Raw genomic sequence first — 19,918 nt, 5'->3', positions numbered from 1 at the left:
CAAAAGTACACACCTCACACACATGGTTATGGGCTTATAAAAAGAAGACACCTGTACAATACCAGATCTAGAGTTGTAATGTATTACATTTTGAGTTTGYATCCCAATATTACACTTTATATACATCACAGGAGACTGAAATACAGTATAACAAAATTATTTGAAATAGAAACACCAGATTTTCTTCTGTAAAAAAAAATACAAAAATGTTTATCTGTTATGAAATTATGAAAAATATTAATAACATTCCACCCATGAGGCCACTAGATGGCGATTTGGTCCTTTGACTACAGGAAAGGGTTTTAAGAGTTCTATCACACATTAGGCCCATATGTACTGTAGCTTTTTAAACAAATCAGAATTAGATTCTACACTCTAAGATTCACTTTAATGGATATCTACTGATCTTGAAACTTTTTGCGACTTGCTTGGAGTGCTCTTGGTAAATTGCTTTTGCATGTCTCTGAAACTACGTGTGTGTGTGCGTGTGCACGACAAACCACAGATTGGTGGCTTCTATTGGTTCTCATTGGTCACATGACAGTGACTTTGTCCTCAATACCTTCGAGGTCCATGTTCTCATATGCACCCTCGTGATCTCTGCTCCTGTGGGTCTCACACACACACACACACACACACACACACACACACACACACACACACACACACACACACACACACACACACACACACACATATATACACATACACACATATACACACACATACTTATTAGAACACAGGCCCTACTGTAATTGCACACACACCAACATTATTTCTCTGCAGGTCACCAGTACTGTTAGAAAAGTAGACTACGAAACAAGAGCGATTAAGTGGCATCTTACCTGAACATGTCCAGGCTGGTATCATAGTGGTCTCCATTGGTCTTGGCATACCCAGGGGTCTTCCCACACTCACATTCTTTGGTGTCTGGCCTTCATGTAATCAATAACAGATGGTAAACAGACAGTAACGCTCCCTTACATTCAGATTCAGAAGCAATTATAAAGTTTTTAGTCAATCTCATGTCGTTGGGTGCAGATGGAAAAACGAGATTGGGCTCGAGACCTAGTAATTGTGTCTTTTTATTTATTTTATTTAACCTTAATTTAACTAGGCAAGTCAGTTAAAGGATTGGTGGGTCCCCTGCGGGACGGTTGAGCTAATGTAGGCTAATGCGATTAGCATGAGGTTGTAAGTAACAAGAAAATTGACCAGGACATGGACATATCTGATATTGGCAAAAAGCTTAAATTCTTGTTAAACTGCACTGTCCAATTTACAGTAGCTATTACAGTGAAATAATACCATGCTATTGTTTGAGGAGAGTGCACAGTTTTGAACATGAAAAGTTAATAATAAACAAATTAGGCACATTTAGGCAGTCTTGATACAACATTTTGAACAGAAATGCAATGGTTCCTTGGATCAGTCTAAAACCTTGCACATACACTGCTGCCATCTAGTGGCCAGAATCTATATTGCACCCGGGCTGGCATAATACATTATCGCCTTTCTCTTGCATTTCAAAGATGATGGTACAAAAAAAATACAAAAGAACGGTTGTTTTTTTCTTTGTATTATCTTTTACCAGATCTACTGTATTATATTCTCCTTAATTCCTTTAACATTTCCACAAACTTCAAAGTGTTTCCTTTCAAATGGTACCAAGAATATAATATCCTGCATATAAGGACAAGTACTTATTTACAATGACGGCCTACCCCGGCCAAACCCGGACGACGCTGGGCCAATTGTGCGCCGCCCTATGGGACTCAAAATCAAAGCCGGTTATGATATGGCCTGGAATTGAACCAGGATCTGTAGTGACACATCTAGCAATGAGATGTAGTGCCTTAGACCGCTGCGCACTCAGGAGCCCAAGTGGGTCTCTAAAGACCCAATACTCTTTAAATCTTTAAATTATTCACTTTAGAACCATGATGTGCTTGGCTATGTCTGAAAACCTTAGCTGTCAATTCCTCGCTTCCTCCGTCCTTCTTTCTTTGATTCCTCACTTCACTCTCAAATTTAGGTCATTGGCAGAGCACACCCGAGACAGGAACCTTGGATTCTCTCCTCCAATGTGCTTTGAGAGTGGGATGATGAATTGGGCAAAGAAGGACATGAAGAAGAATGGATTTGACGCCATGTAACGTTTTCAGTCACAACCTATGACAGTGTTGACTGTTCTACTACAGTAGCTGTGGGGACTGTGGAGATGGTCAGGTGTCATGGTGTCTTGGTGTCTTGGCTCACCTCGAGTCCTGACACCAGGCCTTGTTGACCAGAAACGCCACGAAGATGAGGAAGAGAAACACGGCCACAGCTATGATGCCCGTCAGCCACTGTGGCAGTGCCCGCTCCACCTTACCTTAAAGAGTTAGGACATAGGGGGGAAGTCATCATTGGATACCGGTGTGTAGGTGCAATATGCAGATGTCTCTCCGGCGTTTCCTGGTTGCTAAAATTCTAATAGTTCGCCTAATTTCAGCTTATGTGACAAAACAAGAGAATCATTGTACCATCTTAACTAAAATCTAATATTCTCAGCTGTTTGAGGCTGTTGTACAAAACCGAAAGTAAAAGACGCAAAAAACTAAACTTAAGAACGGGACGCATAGAAATATAGCACATAGAACAGATCTACCGCTTCTTAGACTTGCTTTCGATGAGAGTGACAGATCTATAACTAGTGTTTCTATGCAAATTTGGTCATGTCACCCAAAAAGTTACATTTTGCAGCTTTAAAGGTGTCCAATTAAGCAATCATTTTGATTCATCATGTTGTTACAGGTGCAATTGTTGCATAGAGTACTTTTCCCCCCATTTTTTCTTCATGATATCCAATTGGTAGTTACAGTCTTGTCCCATCGCTGCAACTCCCCTATGGACTTGGGAGAAGCGGAGGTCAAGAGCCATGCGTCCTCCGAAACATGACCCTGCCAAGCCGCACTGCTTCTTGACACATTGCTTGCTTAACCCGGAAGCCAGCCGCACCAATGTGTCAGAGGAAACACCATCCAGCTGGCGACCGAGGTCAGCTTGCAGGCGCCCGGCCCGCCACAAGGAGTCGCTAGTGTGCGATGTGACAAGAAAATCCCGGCAGGCCAAACCCCTCCCTTAACTCAGACGACGCTGGGCCAATTGTGCTTCACCTCATGGGTCTCCCGGTCATGTAAATTACAGATTGCACTTTTAAGCGTTTAATTTAGACAATGCTGTATGTCTGTCACTTGTCATTCTAATGTTCTGTAATGTGATTTTCATTCTCTTGAGTTATCGTCCCAGTTGATGGGATTATTAACATGGCAGTCAAGATAAACTCTTGAGTGACACTATTCATTTCTCCTCTGGCTGATGGCTCTTAACTGATGGGAATCAAGAAACCCCAGACAATGTGTCATTCATCTGTCAAAACTAACTGTGCTAACGATGCTGCAGCACCCCTTGATAAATATAACTAAATAAAAAATACATTTTTCCCCCCCACAAAATGAGTGAACTAGGCCTTTATTACTCCTGTATGAGCAGAGAAAACAACTCCATGAACCTACGCATGCATTATGCTGATGGAGGGAACATGTAAATGGTAAGTAAAAGGCCAAACATTTGTTGTAAAAAAAAAAAAAATTAATGTAAATGAATGAATAAATGGTTCATTATGGAAAATTATTGCACATTGTTAGGAAAATTCAACCACTGGTATATAATATATATATATACAGTATCGGTCAAAAGTTTGGACACACCTTCTCATTCAAGGGTTTTTCTTTATTTTTACTATTTTCTACATTGTAGAATAGCAGTGAAGACATCAAAACTATGAAATATCTATGAAATATCACATATGAAATAATGTAGTTACCAAAAAAGTGTTAAACAAATCAACATTTATTTGATATTTGAGATTCTTCAAAGTAGCCACCCTTTCCCTTGATGACAGCTTTTCACACTCTTGGCATTCTCTCAACCAGCTTCACCTGGAATGCTTTTCCAACAGTCTTGAAAGAGTTCTCACATATGCTGAGCACTTGTTGGCTGATTTTCCTTCACTCTGCAGTCCAACTCATCCCAAACCATCTCAATTGAGATGAAGTCGGGTGATTGTGGAGACCAGGTCATCTAATGCAGCACTCCATCACTCTCCTTCTTGGTCAAATGGCCCTTACACAGCCTGAATGTGTGTTGGGTCATTGTCCTGTTGAAAAACAAATGATAGTCCCACTAAGCGCAAACCAGATAGGATGTTGTATCGCTGCAGAATGCTGTGGTAGCCATGCTGGTTAAGTGTGCCTTGAATTCTAAATAAATCACGGAACGTGTCACCAGCAAAGCACCCGCGCACCATCACACCCCCTCTTTCATGCTTCACGGTGGGAACCACACATGCGGAGATCATCCGTTCACCTACACTGCATCTGACAAAGACACGGCGGTTGGAACCAAAAATCTCACATTTGGACTCATTAGACCAAAGGACAGATTTCCACTGCTCTAATGTCCATTGCTCGTGTTTCTTGGCCCAAGTAAGTCTCTTATTATTATTTGTGTCCTTTAGTAGTGGTTTCTTTGCAGAAATTCGACCATGAATGCCTGATTCACGCAGTCTTCTCTGAACAGTTGATGTTGAGATGTGTCTGTTACAGTGGTGTAAAGTACTTAAGTAAAAATACTTTTAAGTACTACTTAATTAGTTTTTGGGGGTATCTGTACTTTACTTAACCACTTTCCTATATTTTTTACTACTTTTACTTTTATTTCACTACATTCCTAAAGAAAAGATTGTATTTTTTACATTTTTCCTGACAACCAAAAGCACTTATACATTTACTTTTGATACTTAAGTATATTTAAAACCAAATACTTTTAGAATTTTACTCTATGTTACCGGATGACTTTAACTTTTACTTGAGTAACTTTCTATTGAGGTATCTATACTTTTACTCAAGTATGAAAATTGGGTACTTTTTCCACCACTGGTCTGTTACTTGAACTCTGTGAAGCATTTATTTGGGCTGCAATTTCTGAGGCTAGTAACTCTAATGAACTTATCCTCATCAGCAGAGGGAACTCTGGTTCTTCTTTCCTGTGGCGGTCCTCATGAGAGCCAGTTTCATCATAGCGTTTGATGGTTTTTGCGACTGCACTTGAAGAAACTTTCAAAGTTCTTGAAATGTTCCAGATTGACTGACCTTCATGTCTTAAAGTAATGATGGACTGTCGTTTCTCTTAGCTTATTTGAGCTGTTCTTGCCATAATATGAACTTGGTCTTTTACCAAATAGAGCTTTCTTCTGTATACCACCATATCTTGTCACAACACAACTGATTGGCTCAACGCATTAAGAAGTAAAGAAATTCCACAAATGCACTTTTAACGAGGCACACCAGTTAACTTTTTTTGGTTACTACATGATTCCATATGTGTTATTTCATAGTTTTGATATATTCACTATTATCCTACAATGTAGAAAATAGTAAAAATAAAGAAAAACTCTTGAATGAGTAGGTGTTCTAAAACTTTGGACCGGTAGTGTATGTATATTATATTTTATTCTCCCCACTCTATTAACAACAGTGAGTTGGAACAGCATGCAGTCACATAAGGCAGCTATTTCTTTATGTAGGCTACTATAAACTAACAAATGTAACCATTAGTTTCAGTTCTTACCTATTTGAGCTGTGACTACTCCCCAAGTCAGCATCAGCCATATAACCACAGTAGGATCTCTCCCCATTGTTGACTCTGAAAATTCACAAAATTTTGTTTATAGATCACAAAATGGCCTTGTGAGCAGCTCTTCGGAATAGGTTTGTTCTATGTAGCTCAGCTGTGTTTTTTGGCATGAAAAGAACACACATCCTGGCGCAGTATTCGGTTAATGATTAACCCATGCCTGCTAAGACAAACAACTGGTGATGATTCGGTAATAATAGCTATAACCTCATGTTTTATTTGCTGATTTCGGGAAGGGATTGACATTTGTAGGCCATCCATCTATTAACAGAAAATATGCAAATATTGTTATTATTTCAGATGTGCAAATTAATCTCTCTGTCCTACAAATGTTGAAGTACACATAATTAGAGAACATTCACTTATTAGGTCCACTTCAATAAATAACACTTGGTAAAGGGGATATTCCACTATAGTGACCAGGAAGTAGACTATATAAACACACTCCAATAGCAGCTCAGTGGAAACACACAGAAACCTAGAGAATAAACAGTAATCTCTGAAGAAGGACTTTGGCTTGGTGAGTGTCTCATGACCACACTTCTAATATGTCACTGGAGGTTCTAGTGTAAAAGGACCGTGGAACTCCGTTTTTGCCCACTAAGGAGTTACCACTTCACAATTTATTTATTTTTTATAGTAGGCTATATTAGCCTGAGTTAAACAGCCCTCTCCAGTTTAATTTATAATTCTAACATGATTTAGAGTTGTACACTAGGATGATTTGTTATCAGAAAACTATAGTTTACTATATCTCATTGAAAAGCTAATAAGGTGAACTTGACAATGCGCCAGAATGACTGACATAATGCAACAAGGGAGCTGACTTTGCAGTCAAAGTTGATGTTTAGCAGAGCCATACTTTTGTACTTTCAGTAGTTACTGTAGCCTGCATGGGTATAGTTGGTGCAGTGGGCTTCACATGGGTGCATGTTGTTATTTCAGGCATGACGGGAAAATGTGAAAGGCTGGATTAGTAGAGTAGAAAGGGGAATGTGCTGGAAGGTTAGTGGACACACCCCCTCTGGACTCCAGGGACACACGTGTGTGTGTGTCTGTCCATCCGCCTGTCTGTCTGTCAGTTTATACAGTCCATCAGTACTAGGCTTTGTCCTAACCTTAGCACCAGCCAAATTAGCAGGTCCCTTTCAGCCAACCCCGCCCTCTCATTAACACCACCCCTTCCCTTCCCTCCCCTCTCTCTTTCTCTCTCTCCCTCACACACACCTCAGGGGAGTAGGTTGGCAATGATGTCAGATAGCGACCCTGAGAGCCAGTAGCAGCATCTCTCCCACTGTCCCGTTACCTGCTGAGAACCAGCCCTCAGTTCTGTTCTCTGGAGACAGCACAACTCCCATATGGCCCATCCCATCCATCCCATCAACCACACACAGAGGCAGGGAGAGAGGGACGGGAGGATGAAGGGATGGGAGGAGGGAGGGAGGGATGGGAGGAGGGAGGGATTGAAGGAGGAAGGGAGGGAGGGGGCCATTAATTGATTTCTCCCCCTGTCTATCTAGGTATCTCCAGCCATAAAGAGGTTTTATTTTGTTATCTGTCTGTAACACTGGTCTTTGTTTGAAAGGCACAAATGGCAACCTATTCAGTGCACTACTATTGACACGGGCCCATAGGTCTCTGGTCAAAAGTAGTGCACTATGTAGGGAATAGGGTGCCATTTGGAATGCATTCCCAGATTGGCTCCTGGCTGCTCTGACTGCTCTCTCACTGTCTTCTTATGGGAGAAGGATTCTAAGAGTTAAAAAGGGACAAGAATCCGCTGTGATTTCGCTGAGTTTAAGTGTCTCGATTTAATCCATTATTTCAATGGAGGGAACTCGCTCTCATACTCAATACGCTTGAATGGACATAATGACATGAATGTGAAATTAACATATTTAATCTATGGGTGGATATACACCAGAGTAGTTTTTACGGATGGAGCTGATGTTTTGTTCATATCTGGAAGGTCTTATTCTGAGTGTTACCCTGAAAGCAATACATAATTGGGAGATAAGTGTGGCACAGACCTGTAATTAATATTGTTGGATCGCTGTTGCAAGTATAAAGATATGACATTCTGTGTGTGTGTGTGTGTGTGTGTGTGTGTGTGTGTGTGTGTGTGTGTGTGTGTGTGTGGTGTGCGTGCGTGCGTGCGTGCGTGCGTCGTGCGTGCCGTGCGTGCGTGCGTGCGTGCGTGCGTGCGTGCGTCGCGTGCGTGCGTTGCGTGCGCGTGCGTGCGTGCGTGCGTGCGCTGCGTGCGTGCGTGCGTGCGTGCGTGCGTGCGTGCGTGCGTGCGTGCGTGCGTGCGTGCGTGCGTGCGTGCGTGTGCAGTGCCTATAAAATGTTCACTGCACATCAGCCTAAATACATTTCTATACATACAGTGCATTTGGAAAGTATTCACACCCCTTGACTTTTTCCACATTTTGTTACATTACAGCCTTATTCTAAAATGTATTAAATTAAATAAAAATCCTCATCAATCTACACACAATACCCCATAATGACAAAGAAAAAATGATTTTTAAGAAATGTTAGCAAATTTATTACAAAGTAATACAGGCACTTTGCTATGAGACTCGAAATGTAGCTACAGTATGGTGTTTGCATTGACCATCCTTGAGATGTTTCTACAACTTGATTGGAGTCCTACTGTGGTAAATTCAATTGATTGGACATGATTTGGAAATGCACACATCTGTCTATATAAGGTCCCACAGTTGACAGTGCATGTCAGAGCAAAAACTAAGCCGTGAGGTCGAAGGAATTGTCCGTAGAGCTCCGAGACAGGATTATGTCGGGGCACAGATCTGGGGAAGGGTACCAAAAGATTTCTGCAGCATTGAATGTCCCCAAGAACACAGTGGCCTCCATCATTCTTAGATGGAAGAAGTTTGGAACCACCAAGACTCTTCCTAGAGCTGGCCGCCCGGCCAAACTGTGCAATCAGGGGAGAAGGGCCTTGGTCAGGGAGGTGACCAAGAACCCGATGGTCACTCTGACAGAGCTCCAGAGTCCCTCTGTGGAGATGGGAGAACCTTCCAGAAGGACAACCATCTCTGCAGCACTCCACCAATCAGGCCTTTATATTTATGGTAAAGTGGCCAGACGGAAGCCACTCCTCAGCAAAAGGCAAATGACAGCCCGCTTGGAGTTTGCCAAAAGGCACCTAAAGGGCTCATGGTGGTGGCATATGTGGGGATGTTTTTCAGCGACAGGGCCTGGGAGACTAGTCAGGATCGAGGGAAAGATGAACAGAGCAAAGTACAGAGAGGTCCTTGATGGAAACCTGCTCCAGAGAGCTCAGGACCTCAGACTGGGGCAAAGGTTCACCTTCCAACAGGACAACAACCCTAAGCACACAGCCACGACAACGGAGGAGTGGCTGCGGGACAAGTCTCTGAATGTCCTTGAGTGTCCCAGCCAGAGCCTGGACTTGAACTCGATCCAACATCTCTGGAGAGACCTGAAAATAGCTGTGCAGTGACGCTCCCCATTCAACTGAAAGAGCTTGAGAGGATCTGCAGAGAAGAATGGGAGAAACTCCCTAAATACAGGTGTGCCAAGCTTGTAGCGTCATACCCAAGAAGACTCGAAGCTGTAATCACTGCCAAAGGTGCTTCAGCAAAGTACTGAGTAAAGGGTCTGAATTCTTATGGAAAAAGTCAAGGAGTTGGAATACTTTCTGAATACACTGTAGCTACACAACATAATCCACGTCTTAAATGTTTTGTGAAGGCCTCTGAAATATAAACCTGTGTTTGTTTAATCTCTGCGTTTGCCTGTGTCATTATAGTGGGGGTGAGACAAGTGCACAGTTGCTGTGTAAATACTGGGGTGATGTAGCACCTCCCACTCACTGTGTATTTGTGTCATTACTTCCTTATGGGCCAGTTCCCTGGACATACAGATTAAACCTAGTCCTGGACTAAAAATGAATACCAATGGAAAATCTCTATTGAAAGTGCCTTTAAATTGTGGACTAGTCTTGATCTGGGTCCTTTATGTGCAGTATGAGATCAATGTAGTCCTTCTTAACGAAGAATATATACCCACATATACATACATAATATATACCCACATATACATACATAATATATACCCACATATACATACATATACATACATAAAATATACCCACATATACACCCATAATATATACACACATAATATATACCCAAATATATTTTTTTTAAACATTTTTTATTTCACCTTTATTTAACCAGGTAGGCAAGTTGAGAACAAGTTCTCATTTACAATTGCGACCTGGCCAAGATAAAGCAAAGCAGTTAGACACATACAACAACACAGAGTAACACATGGAGTAAAACAAACATACAGTCGATAATACAGTAGAAAAATAAGTCTATATACAATGTGAGCAAATGAGGTGAGATAAGGGAGGTAAAGGCAAAAAAAAGGCCATGGTGGCGAAGTAAATACAATATAGCAAGTAAAACACTGGAATGGTAGATTTGCAGTGGAAGAATGTGCAAAGTAGAAATAGAAATAATGGGGTGCAAAGGAGCAAAATAAATAAATACAGTAAGGGAAGAGGTAGTTGTTTGGGCTAAATTATAGATGGGCTATGTACAGGTGCAGTAATCTGTGAGCTGCTCTGACAGCTGGTGCTTAAAGCTAGTGAGGGAGATAAGTGTTTCTAGTTTCAGAGATTTTTGTAGTTCGTTCCAGTCATTGGCAGCAGAGAACTGGAGGAGAGGCAGCCAAAGGAGGAATTGGATTTGGGGTTGACCAAAGAGATATACCTGCTGGATCGCATGCTACAGGTGGATGCTGCTATGGTGACCAGCGAGCTGAGATAAGGGGGGACTTTACCTAGCAGGGTCTTGTAGATGACTTGGAGCCAGTGGGTTTGGCGACGAGTATGAAGTGAGGGCCAGCCAACGAGCGCGTACAGGTCGCAGTGGTGGGTAGTATATGAAGCTTTGGTGACAAAACGGATGGCACTGTGATAGACTGCATCCAATTTATTGAGTAGGGTATTGGAGGCTATTTTGTAAATGACATCGCCGAAGTCGAGGATCGGTAGGATGGTCAGTTTTACGAGGGTATGTTTGGCAGCATGAGTGAAGGATGCTTTGTTGCAAAATAGGAAGCCAATTCTAGATTTAACTTTGGTTTGGAGTTGTTTGATGTGAGTCTGGAAGGAGAGTTTACAGTCTAACCAGACACCTAGGTATTTGTAGTTGTCCACATATTCTAAGTATTCATATTCTAAATATACACACATAATATATACCCACATATACATACATAATATATACCCACATATACACACATAATATATACACACTTAATATATACACTCAATAAAACACACCTAAATATATACAAATAATATGTACCCCACATATACGACCATCATATATAAACCCACATATACATACATATAATATAGCACACACTACTCGTCATACCATACATATGAAATAAATATACCAACAATATACACAATAATTAAATATATAAAATATATATATAGGATTTATATACACACATAAATTATTATATACCCAATATCACCGTATATTATTACCAACTATCCACATAGTTTATTACCCACAAATAAATCATAAATATATTACACATATACACACATAGTATACCAAATATATCACCAATAATATAAACCGACTATTATACACCCGTAATACTTATACCAGGGCATATAGACACATAATATATATACACAATATTATATAACCCACAAAATACACAAGATCTATGAGTGCGTTATACTTACACATATTACATGGCTTTATATATAAACCCACATATTCTACCCCATACATAATTTCTCACCACTTGTAAAGTGTTATACACAATATTATGTAAGCACCATTAATATGTATACCCACAAATAACACATATAATATATACACACATAATATGTACACACATAATATATACCACATATACACACATAATATAAACCCACATATACACACATAATATATACCCACATAATATGTACCCTCATATACACACATAATATGTACCCACATATACACACGTAATATATACCCACATAATATATACCCACGTATACACACACAATATACACCCACATATACACATATAATATATACCCACATAATATATACCCACATATACATACATAATATATTCCTACTTATGAACTGGATGGTTTGAGCCCTGAATGCTGATTGACTGTTAGCCGTGGTATATCAGACCGTATACCACGGGTTTGACAAAACATTTATTTTTACTGCTCTAATTTCGTTGGTAACCAGTTTATAATAGCAATAACGCACCACGGGGGTTCGTGATATATGTCTATTATACCACGGCTAAGGCCTGTGTCCTAGCACTCCGCGTTGCGTCGTATGTAACAACAGCCATTGGCCATATACCACACTCCCTCTGGCCTTATTGCTTAAATATACACATATAATATTTACCCACATATACACATATAATATTTACCCACATATACACATATATTATTTAACCACATGCTCACATTTTGTGTGATATACTAGTTTACTTACAATCAGAGCCATTTATAAAGAGACGGTATATCTCTGCTTCTAACCATTAGGCTCTTTTCCCATGTTCTCCTGAAATTAAAATGATGCCCGTAGACCGCGATGGGAACTGGTGATGCGTCAGTATTTCACACACCCCCCTTCATTCCCTACGGGACCAGTACCCTAACCTCTCCGTCTCCGATGGCTTTTTCATTGGCTGTGATTCTTATCAGTCATCTGCACCATCGCTCCACTCATCATAGAGCTGTAATCAGGACATACTGCTCCCCAGTGCCCCCTTAAATACCTTCTAGCTCCACTCTATCTCAATCGTATTAGTGGATAATAACAATAGTGGTCAATTCATATGGTGGGAACACGAAGGTTACATTGGACCCATTGCATCTCATCTGAAGAGGCATCTATCCAGATTGTGGGGTCTGTCTGTGGATGGATTATTCAATGATGATAGGCCATGGTCATCTTTAAGGATTGGAATTTCAAATGGTGGGAACTGCCCTAAAAATGGGTTGAAATTCGATTGGCATTTTTAATGGATAGTTTTGGGGGTTGGGGTCAACATCAATTTTTTTTAATAATAAATAAAATTCCTTCCTCATACCAATTCCTTCCATGTACTGTATCTCTATTTGAAAACCAATTTGGAATAGGCATAAATTAAACTACTGCTATTGGAATTCAATCAAACTCATGCACCGAACAATGTTTACACCATGTCTTTGTTTGCAAACTACTGCCCATGCAGATTGCAGATAGGCCTCTAATTCAAAAAATGGGAAGCATCTTCCCCCTGTGAGGGGTCTACCCACAGAGATCCTATAATTCACTATGATTCTATATGTAGTTGTATGGGTCCACCTGGTTGGTTTTAGTACTTTTATGTTTCGGGAATGTTTAAAGTAAAATAGACCCAATTATCTAATAGATGACAGACAAATATAACATGAATTGGAAATGATTAGCACAACAGCACACGTTTGTCAAGTTCTTTTTCTCCATTTTTTATTTTGTGGTTTCATACAATTCTCTGAGATATAACATTGCATGTATTTATAGATGGCTCTTTAATCCCTTTACAACGAAAGGTTTTATCCTACAAAATATCACACAAAAAAATAACCCTCTATATTTAATACATTATAGAATTAAAAGGTACCAATTCTGGTTACTCAATAGTCTGCTGAAATAGCATGTACATTATGTTAAATACAGTGGTAAAACACTTCCTTTATGAATGTTATCAATAAAAGATAAATGAAAGAAGTGAATATGAAAAAATAGGATAAACTCAATGTACCATGGTTACAGGGAAAGAAGCAGTTAAAAAAATGTTCCATTGTCTGTTTTATGTACACTTAGAGTGGAATGCTTGTACCGGTCTTTAAATATCTTTAGATACAGAGATATTATAATGTTGTTTTATTGTTCTGTTATTGGACAGGAATGATTTCCTCCTTTGTTTTGGCTCTCAGTTAACTTCGAATGGTATGTGTGTGTGTGTGTGTGTGTGTGTGTGTGTGTGTGTGTGTGTGTGTGTGTGTGTGTGTGTGTGTGCTGTCTCTTATACACATCTAGATGTGTATAAGAGACAGGCGTCGTACTTATGATCTCAATTACATTTTGTATGGTAAATATTGCAACCATGTGGTTTATGTGAATATCACATTAACAAGTACACTTTTAAACATTTTGTTCTTCTCCCAACATTGACAGCCACACTGAGATCTCACACTTTTTTGTCTTGACCGATTATCGGTTATTATCAGTTATCTCACTGAATAACTATTTGTGCTGGGGATGAACTGTGCCATCCAACAACTAAGAGATGATCTTCAAGAAAACCATTTCTGGACTTCAGGTCTGGACGTTATTATTTGATAAACCCCAAATGTTAGGTTCTAAAGGAACTCAGAAGAACTTTAGCGGACCCTAAGATGAAGACAAGTCACTTACATTTAGTAGTCTGGAGTACTTAAGAACACAGTTCTCATTCTTGTTTAGAGTCAAGCAGTGTACCTAAACAAACTTTCACCTTAGACAAGAAAAGGTACCATTTTGCAATTTCATGCCTTTTTCCAGAAACACCTTCACTGTTTTTAAATATTTTCTTCATTTTCATCTTAGTTTGTACTTTCATGACTTCCAAATCCATCACCTGCTTACAACAGCAGCTGGGACAAAGTCTCATGTTCCACCAGAGAACACACCCTCCTCTGGATTGGCCAATAACAGACAGAGCCATTGAGCGAAACAGGAAGAAGAGAAAGAGCAAATCTGTACACACAAATGCATCGCCATTCGACACACCCTATTGACCCCTCTCTACCCAGGTGGAAAAATGCTCCAAATCGCCAACCTCCTGCTTCTCACATTGTCTCTTTTCTTCTCCACATAGGGAAAATGCTGAGTCATCTGTGGTTGCGTTCGTCCACATGGAGTCCAGAGTGAGGATGGAGAACCCTGGAGGTTTGCGTTCGAGACTCGACAGACGAGTCCTGGTCCTCGGTGTAGCTGTCGGGACTCCCATCCCCGCCCAGAAGACTCCCGCAGCTGGAGTTGCTGGATGACAGCATGCCCTGGAGGAGCTCCTCCCGGACCAGGCTCTCCTCATGGCCCTCGGGAGCCCAGGCCCCCTCAGCACCGCTGCCGTTTCCGCCCCCCACCACACCTTCCTGGTCGTCTAGTAGCTTGGCCAGGAAGTTGATGTACTTCATGGCCAGTCGGAGGATCTCGTTCTTGGAGAGCTTCTTATCGGGCGGGTGGGTGGGGATGAGCTGGCGGAGGTCAGCGAATGCCCCGTTCACGTTCTGCTGGCGCCAACGCTCACGGCTGTTGGTGAAGATCCGCCGCACAATTTTGGGCTGCGAGCCTGAGAGGGAGAGGAGGAGAGGGTGTTACATACTGTAGGTATTCTGATATGTTTGATAATACACTGTCTGCATACACCAGCAGTATGTACAGTATAGTTGAATCAGATGTGTTAGAGCTGGGCTGAAACAAAAGCCTGCAATGTGGCCTTCCAGAAACCGAGTTTGTCATCCCCATTCCCTAAATGCCCTTTCCTTCTGTCTAAAGACCACTAACCCAGATGTCATCTCTCTGTGTTAAACCACACTTTAATGGTATGACAGTTAGACTTGATGCAGTGCCTTAGCACTTTACAAGTGGTCCTTCTCTGTATTCCTAATGCAGCTTTTCTCTTTAAAACGACTATTGTCCGGAAACTCCCTTCACCCCTTTGCACCCTGACAGTTTGATGCAATATCCAGAGCAAAATATGGATAGACATAATTATTAAAATCTAAAATACTCTTACCATTATCATCGTTGATTTCAATCTCATAAGGCACGGGTCGTCGTTTGATCCGATGGCTGGGGTACATGCCATACTGTTCTGTCTCGCCACCGTAGCCACTAGAGAAAGATGTATAAGTGTGGAATTAGACCACACATTAATATATCTGTAGACTTTTATACTGGTGATTCTGTTGGACATAACTATGACAGTTGATATAGGCCTACGCATTTCCATTTGCCAAGTAAGAAATGAAAAACGCAAAGCTTTTATAATAACACGAATCATTATTATTATTACTATTATTTAATAGCCACTAATAATTATAATAATAATAATAATGAAAACAATTTAAATCGGAATGCACATTTCAGGCCTAAACTTGGGATAGACCTAAGCTACATAAATCCAATACATATCCAACAATAATTGCGCTGATCCACAGTATAAACATCTCAAGACCACGCACATCATTTGGACATAAAAACATTTCCAAACGGTTAGTATGCCTTACCTGTTCATGGTGGCGAGTGGTTGAGCAAAGTTACTGTACAGCATCGCTCGTGCAGGGAGAGGGACGGCGAGCGGGCTCAACTGCACCATTCGAGTTTCGCTCAACAACGGGTCCCAGGAAGCCAGTGGCAGGGGTATCGGCGGTCTACACAGCTCCGTGGTCTGTACCTTGTGGTTAATGTCTGCAGTCTGCTCCCTAGCTTTTATATCCACCGACCCTCCTCCCCTGGCCAATTCGATAACCGGTACTAACTTTTTTAGCTCGCTGTGGTACGCCGTTTCCTTGGCAACGCCATTAATGAAGATAGTCCGGTTGCAGTGCTCCCTGGGGACGCGCTTCCTCTCAGCTGAGTCCCCCGACGCCGCGGTCGTGTTTTCCTGTGTCTCGCTAACAGCTTCGCCCCTCTCCCCACTGACACGACCTGTTATGGAAGTAGTCAGGCTGTCGTGCTGTGGGGACTTGCACTCATTGACCATAGGACTGAGATGCCTAAGTTCTGGTTTCAGTTTTTCTATCATTTCAACGGTTATTCGATAGATTCGACCGTGCGTAAAAATGCATGAAATAGCCTAGTAAAAACGCAAAGGCTTAATGGTAGGCTTATCCGAGATTGACTGAGTTGAGCATCGAAAATACCTCACTCATCTGGCGATATTAATCCTTGATGTCACCTGCAAAAACAAGATAGCTTTTATGCTTATGCTTTATTGTTATGAATATCCCATTTTTCCAATGAATAAACTATAGTTTATAGTTGTATACAAAAATGCAGACTCCTGCGCTCGCGACACTGCGGGTCCAGTACTGTCAATCCCGCGCGCGCCAACTCATCAACCAATTCAGCAGGCAGATAGCTGCATCCATTCATTGGTCTAGGTCTTGAGGTGGGTGCATAGGCCTATACTATCAATGTGTTTAACTGTTTGAACACACTGTTGCATTACTGCTGCCCTTGTCAATTACCGGCTATAATACAATTAACAATTTTGAATGCACTCTTGTAGTCCATCAGATGGGAATTATCATATCACATGACATGGCTACTACTTTAGAGAATAGTATTAAAGCCTTGGTTTTTGAGTATGTGTTTTTAAAACAATTGTTGTTCTATTTGGCCTGTACATAAAAATAAATAAATAATGTAACATAGAACAAAGCCAGGTAGCCTAACTGGTACTCGACGTTCACGTGACCCTGACCTTATAAGCTGCTATTAACTGGCAGGGTGGATAACAATTCTGATAACGCACAGGTTTTAACAGGGAGGGGTCCTAATCATTCTTCCACATTGTTGCATTTGCCCAACAATCGTCGCGCCGTTAAACGGAAGCGATTTCTCTGCGTGCACATTTAAAATATATATATATTTTATTTGGGATTTTTAGACAATTGTCTAAATCAAAAAAAAAAAAACTTTTTTTTAAAATGTTCACGCAGAGATAACGATTCATTTTAATGTATATTACAGACAATAGACAGACAAAATACAATAGACAACATAACATTTCACATACATGGATCCACTAAATTAAACATCAATATAATTAGCCTTTGTCTTTCACTGGATCATTATCGTTATAATATAGCAGCCTATACCACACTCATATTAATTAAGTTGCAATGATAACCTCGGTCACTCTTGAGCACATATTTTTCAATTGAGCTCATAATTCTTCGTTCATTGTCTTTTTCTTTTGAATGTATTTTATTTTATATATTCTTACTTTGTTGCTTGAGCATAACTTAGTTTCAAATTAAATGTATTTCTTCCATGCTGCAAAATGTTATTTCTTCCCATGCTGCTACAGGAATAAGTGTAGTTTGTTTCACAACCAATATTGTTTTGGTTATAGCTCGTGCGCTTAAAAGGTAATGAAAAGAACAGGGTATACGGTACGTTTTTGCGTCGTTTATTTTAGGCTATCATTCATTATTAACGTATGGTTTTGAACGTTTGAATTAAATCAGGTTTTAGAGTGCACAAAATGTAAGGCGAAAACCTTTTCATTCCATAGCCAAACTGTGTAGATAGACCTTGGTTTCACACATTTTTACAGAAACAGAGTGGTCATTTTCTGTTTCACAATAGCCTATAAAGATGTAGGGATTAATAACATCTCTAGACTGGGCCTACATAACGAATATATTCTACATATATTTAGGCTATTGCTCAGTAACCTATATCAGAATGAAATTATCATACACAAATTATTCTTAGCCTTTAGCCTTCCCAAAGTATGTGGATATGTTGCTAAACGAATAAAAAAGGAAAATATCGAAGCCTATTATATTGGTAGATAAAGTGAACGCCAAATCGATTGGCTAACTGGTGTATTTCCCTTGACCGAGAAACAAATTGGCCTGCATTTGTCAATCCGAAATAGGAACGAACATTGATAAACAATTTTCCAATTTTCTATATTTCCATTACAGATAACATATCCACAAATCCACACCAACAACAAATATGACTTGATAATGCCTATTTTGGTGTGCTGTCCTTACCATAGCCGGAGTGTTGTTGATAGAATATGTGTGGAGCCATTTTGTCGAGGGTCGTCCATGTCTGAGGTTTTAGATTCACTGAAGTACTGTGTGGAAACTGGAAGTGAGGTTTTATATAATTCCACATCATGTCCAGTGTGGCGCTTAGTATGGGGAACGAGCTGAACACCGGTGCAATGTGGTGACGAGAGATAAGGGCGCGCAGTTGCGGCCCCCTAACCATTATTTATACAATTATTCATTATTATTTGACGTTTTATCGAGGGCAAATGGGAGGACATTTTTTGTCTTATAGGCCTATTGAGAATGCATATGCACTGAAATATAGGCTAAGCGGGAAATTTGAAAGGAAAACACCCCATGTGCCTTGTAAAATGCTCCAAGGCTTAGTCCAAAATTAATTATAGAGCAATGGGGCGTATTTAAAATCATATCAGTGAGGATGTTGACTTGAGAAAAATACTATTAGGCTGTGTTTGTTTTGACTAATATCTTAACCTTTTATGACGGAGAATAACTAAACAGTGCATGCTAAAATCATTCATGAATTTGAATACATGAATGCGACATGTACAATTAATACCATTGGTCTTCTGAATGTATTTCTGATAATATTATATCGTGCAACAATGATAATTAATGAATACTCTGTAATTTGGATCAAACTCTTAAGTTAATGCATTTGACAACACCCAGAACACTGTCAATCAATTATCTCTAACAAGTGTCTCTTGTGCCAGATATTCAATTTTCACACGAGAGGTTTGCATGAAAAACCTCAATTGAAACAGCATAGCTTACACCTGGTAACCTACCTTGCCAATTATGGTTATCATTATTATTTAACTGGCTCTACAATGATGTAATCTATTCTTATAGCTAAATAGTCTACATGAAATAAACATATAGATCTACAGAGAAAAATAGTAGGCTAAATTATCAGAAGCCTTTATCTTGCTTTTTTCATTTTGCAGGGGTTGCAGTCATTACCGAGGTAAATACAGATTCAGGTTGGATATTCAACGGATATTTATTCGCCTGTAGTTTTCCTTACGTCCACCAACAGCAGTTAGGGACCGTCAACATAGTGACAAATCAAATTCTTCAAATTTCAATAGCTCTTTAACCATTACTTTTAAAACTTTCAAAACTGGTTCTAGCTAACCCGATGCCATAGACACACATTGCACACACATAGCTTTTTGGCTGTGACCTACTGACTTCAAACAGGGTTCAGAATGTACACTCTGCATGACTACACATTGCACACCCTTTAGTTTGTCMATTTTCATCTCATGCACTTTTACATAAATTTTCAATGTTTTTAAA

At 40.1% G+C, this 19,918-nt stretch overlaps 2 protein-coding genes across 3 annotated transcripts; both read right to left on the bottom strand.

Moving 5' to 3' along the window:
• Nucleotides 1–66: 66 nt before the first annotated feature.
• Nucleotides 67–5,838, bottom strand: pdzk1ip1 (PDZK1 interacting protein 1). The gene is made up of 4 exons (XM_023971680.3): nt 5,674–5,838; nt 2,260–2,374; nt 846–935; nt 67–606 (listed from the first exon to the last, which is right to left on the bottom strand). The coding sequence occupies exons 1-4, from the start codon at nt 5,738–5,740 to the stop codon at nt 534–536; spliced, it is 345 nt and encodes a 114-aa protein (XP_023827448.1). The 5' UTR covers nt 5,741–5,838; the 3' UTR covers nt 67–533.
• A 7,422-nt stretch (nt 5,839–13,260) lies between these two features.
• LOC111952776 (T-cell acute lymphocytic leukemia protein 1 homolog) lies at nt 13,261–18,718 on the bottom strand. 2 transcript variants are annotated; one of them, XM_023971679.2, is made up of 4 exons: nt 18,590–18,677; nt 16,085–16,755; nt 15,592–15,689; nt 13,261–15,144 (listed from the first exon to the last, which is right to left on the bottom strand). In XM_023971679.2, exons 2-4 carry the CDS (start codon nt 16,600–16,602, stop codon nt 14,684–14,686), a joined length of 1,077 nt encoding a protein of 358 aa, XP_023827447.1. In that variant the 5' UTR covers nt 16,603–16,755; nt 18,590–18,677; the 3' UTR covers nt 13,261–14,683. The 2 variants fall into 2 exon arrangements, with proteins under 2 accessions (XP_023827447.1, XP_070291172.1); XM_070435071.1 differs by lacking the exon at nt 16,085–16,755 and having other exon boundaries at nt 18,590–18,718.
• Nucleotides 18,719–19,918: the final 1,200 nt, after the last annotated feature.

Source organism: Salvelinus sp. IW2-2015, linkage group LG26, assembly GCF_002910315.2.
Source record: "Salvelinus sp. IW2-2015 linkage group LG26, ASM291031v2, whole genome shotgun sequence".
NCBI classification, from domain to species: Eukaryota; Metazoa; Chordata; class Actinopteri; order Salmoniformes; family Salmonidae; genus Salvelinus; species Salvelinus sp. IW2-2015.
This window is presented reverse-complemented; position numbering and strand designations above follow the sequence as displayed.